Genomic DNA, 2,500 nt, shown 5'->3' with positions numbered 1-2,500 from the left:
CCCCGTACTCTCCCCTCGCTCTAATGTGAAAACCCGACTTCCCAGGAAAAAGCTGCCGGATATCTGAGCAGCGCAGATAAGTCGCTTTTAACAACACAGCCCGCTTCCCCAGTCTAAACATTAAGGGAGCGGAGTCCGACTCGGCGAGAGAGGGGCGACCCGGGGCACACAAAAGTCACGACTTGAGATTGTTTAGTGTAGAATAATCTCTGCAGAATATTTTAGGAAAAAAAAAACCTAGAACGATGGATTGGATATATTGCGAAACGTGGAAATAAAAATGAATCCAGCCAGGTAAACATTCATTTAACAGTCCATTAGACAAAATAAGGCAGTACTCCTATAGTATAGGCCTATAGTCTACTTTATTCAAGCCACACAGGGCCAGGGGTTATTAGGCCACCAGATGTGGATAATTGGAAATCTCTCCGACAGATAGGCTAGTGTATAGGCTAGTCCGTTTACGCAGTGTGTCCTTTGCGGTCACCTGTCTATTGATTGTTTTTTAAAGAGATTATAACATCAATGTCAAGCCATCCAGCAAAACGGACTCTGAGGCAGGCAGATAAATCCATACGAAGAAGACAGAGACTTTCACCGTGTCTGTGTATATTTCCCCCCCACCAAAATGGGGGTAATGCTGTCCACCCCGTTTTTTGATTGTGTTGGTTAACCAGCATATCAGATCAAATTAATTATAACTAATTATTGTTTCTCTTCAGATACCACTGCCACGTCATTTAGAACCGCGATCCTGTCCTATCCTTACCTAAAACAAGACATTTGTCTTTAGGCCTAAAGTTGCCTATACATTCTTTAAGGCTATATATGCCATTATGCCTCTCATTTCACTGTTTCATTTTAATTGCAGCCACAATCTGAGGCTGTCTTTAAGCAAGCCTGCCTGGCACAAACACTATACTGTTACTCATATATTTGAAGGGAATTTTAATCAGATATAATAGCTCCCATTGCAAGGAACTGCTTTTACGTCTTCTGTAAATATTTATTCTTCAGGAGGTATGTGCATGACCGCTATTTTTAGCTTCAAGTCTAGGGCTGCTATATGTTTTGGAATTTCTGTCTTTATTTTTAAACTATTTTCAGCTTTGCAAAAATGCCAATAGAATTCCTTTGAGTCGACATCAAGAGGTTTTTTTTGGGGGGTATATTATGTTTATGCAATTTTTCACAGCGTGCATAAACGGTCATGTGATCTAAATCCATCCTGTCCTCTCTGTGTCTACAGTCCGCGGCGAGGCGGGCAGGGACGTCGTGTGCAAACTGTCAAACGACCACGACGACGCTGTGGCGGAGAAATGCGAACGGGGACCCCGTGTGTAACGCATGTGGCCTGTACTTCAAACTGCACAATGTAAGCAATACAGCTGCCTATACATTATAGTAAGATATCTACTAACTTATCTAAGCATGCTTTCCATTTTCTTTCTTTTTCTTCTATCACACCCCTGCACCACACCCCCTTCTCGTCTCAAACATTTATTTTCTGTGGCCTACTACTATTTCCCTCTTCACTGATCTACATGACTACATCCCCCCCCCCCCATGCACGAGCGTGTGCTTGAGCGCGCGCACACACACACACACACACACACACACACACACACACACGCACACACACACACACGCACACACAAAGTGTGAATATTTATCTCCGGCCGTCCCCACAGAGACTTTCGGGGCTACAGCGATAACAAAATACTGCAGAATTAATATGATTTATTGGCAGTAAGTATGAATCTAAAACGTATAAGAGCCCCGAATTGAGCCTGCAGCTTGGCTTTTGAATATTAAAGAAGGGGTTTAATTAAAATTCGATTAATTTCCGGGCCGATTTTTATTTCAGGCCTTTTTGGTTCCGTCTGCGCAAAGGGAGTTGGATTGGAGTCCCTCTCTGACCACCAATCCTGTCTGATTCGTTTTGGGGCACACGCATGGTTATGCCTCACCACATCATTTCACATCCTCAATCTGAGAACCCCCTGGGACTCATATCTCTCTCTCTCTCTCTCCACCCCACATTCTCTCTCCATGTCTCTCTGCCTCACAGAGCTCTCTGCACAGACCTGTCACTTTTGACACAGCTATTGTAACTGTTGAGTATTAATAATAATATTGATAATATAGATATATATATTTTTTTTAAATAGTTTTGTTATAGTGACAACACCAGATGTCATATCAATTTCCCTTCATAGAGAAAGAGGCAACATTGCCTCTCAGACCTAATCAGATAACGGTAGCCTTTATCCCATATCCTAGTGTGTAATGGGAAGAGTATCCCGCTTTGCTCCCCCGCTAGTCACGCAAGTGCTCCCTGTTAAATCATTTTCCCATGTTGCTCTTGGCATCGGGTTGTTGGAGACTGGAGAGTCCGATGCAGACCAGGGTTATGGGGAGAAAATAATAATATTTCCAAGTTACATATTAGCATTTGAACTGACCTCGACCTTGGCGTAATTGCAAAATTAGTTTGTTT

The 2,500-nt window shown here is 42.8% G+C and overlaps 1 protein-coding gene across 8 annotated transcripts in view; it reads left to right on the top strand.

The window, feature by feature from the left end:
- Positions 1–2,500, top strand: part of gata3 (GATA binding protein 3) — a 21,446-nt gene that overhangs the window by 15,285 nt on the left and 3,661 nt on the right. For all 8 annotated transcript variants that reach the window (XM_080757954.1, XM_080757953.1, XM_080757951.1 and 5 more), the window contains one exon: positions 1,250–1,375. In XM_080757954.1, coding sequence (XP_080614080.1) covers positions 1,250–1,375 — 126 coding nt within the window. The remainder of the gene's footprint in view (positions 1–1,249; positions 1,376–2,500) is intronic.

Source organism: Protomyctophum bolini (assembly GCF_963924005.1).
Source record: "Protomyctophum bolini genome assembly, chromosome: 23".
Lineage (NCBI taxonomy): Eukaryota > Metazoa > Chordata > Actinopteri > Myctophiformes > Myctophidae > Protomyctophum > Protomyctophum bolini.
Note: the sequence above shows the minus strand (reverse complement) of the source record. Positions and strands in the feature narration are given on the sequence as shown.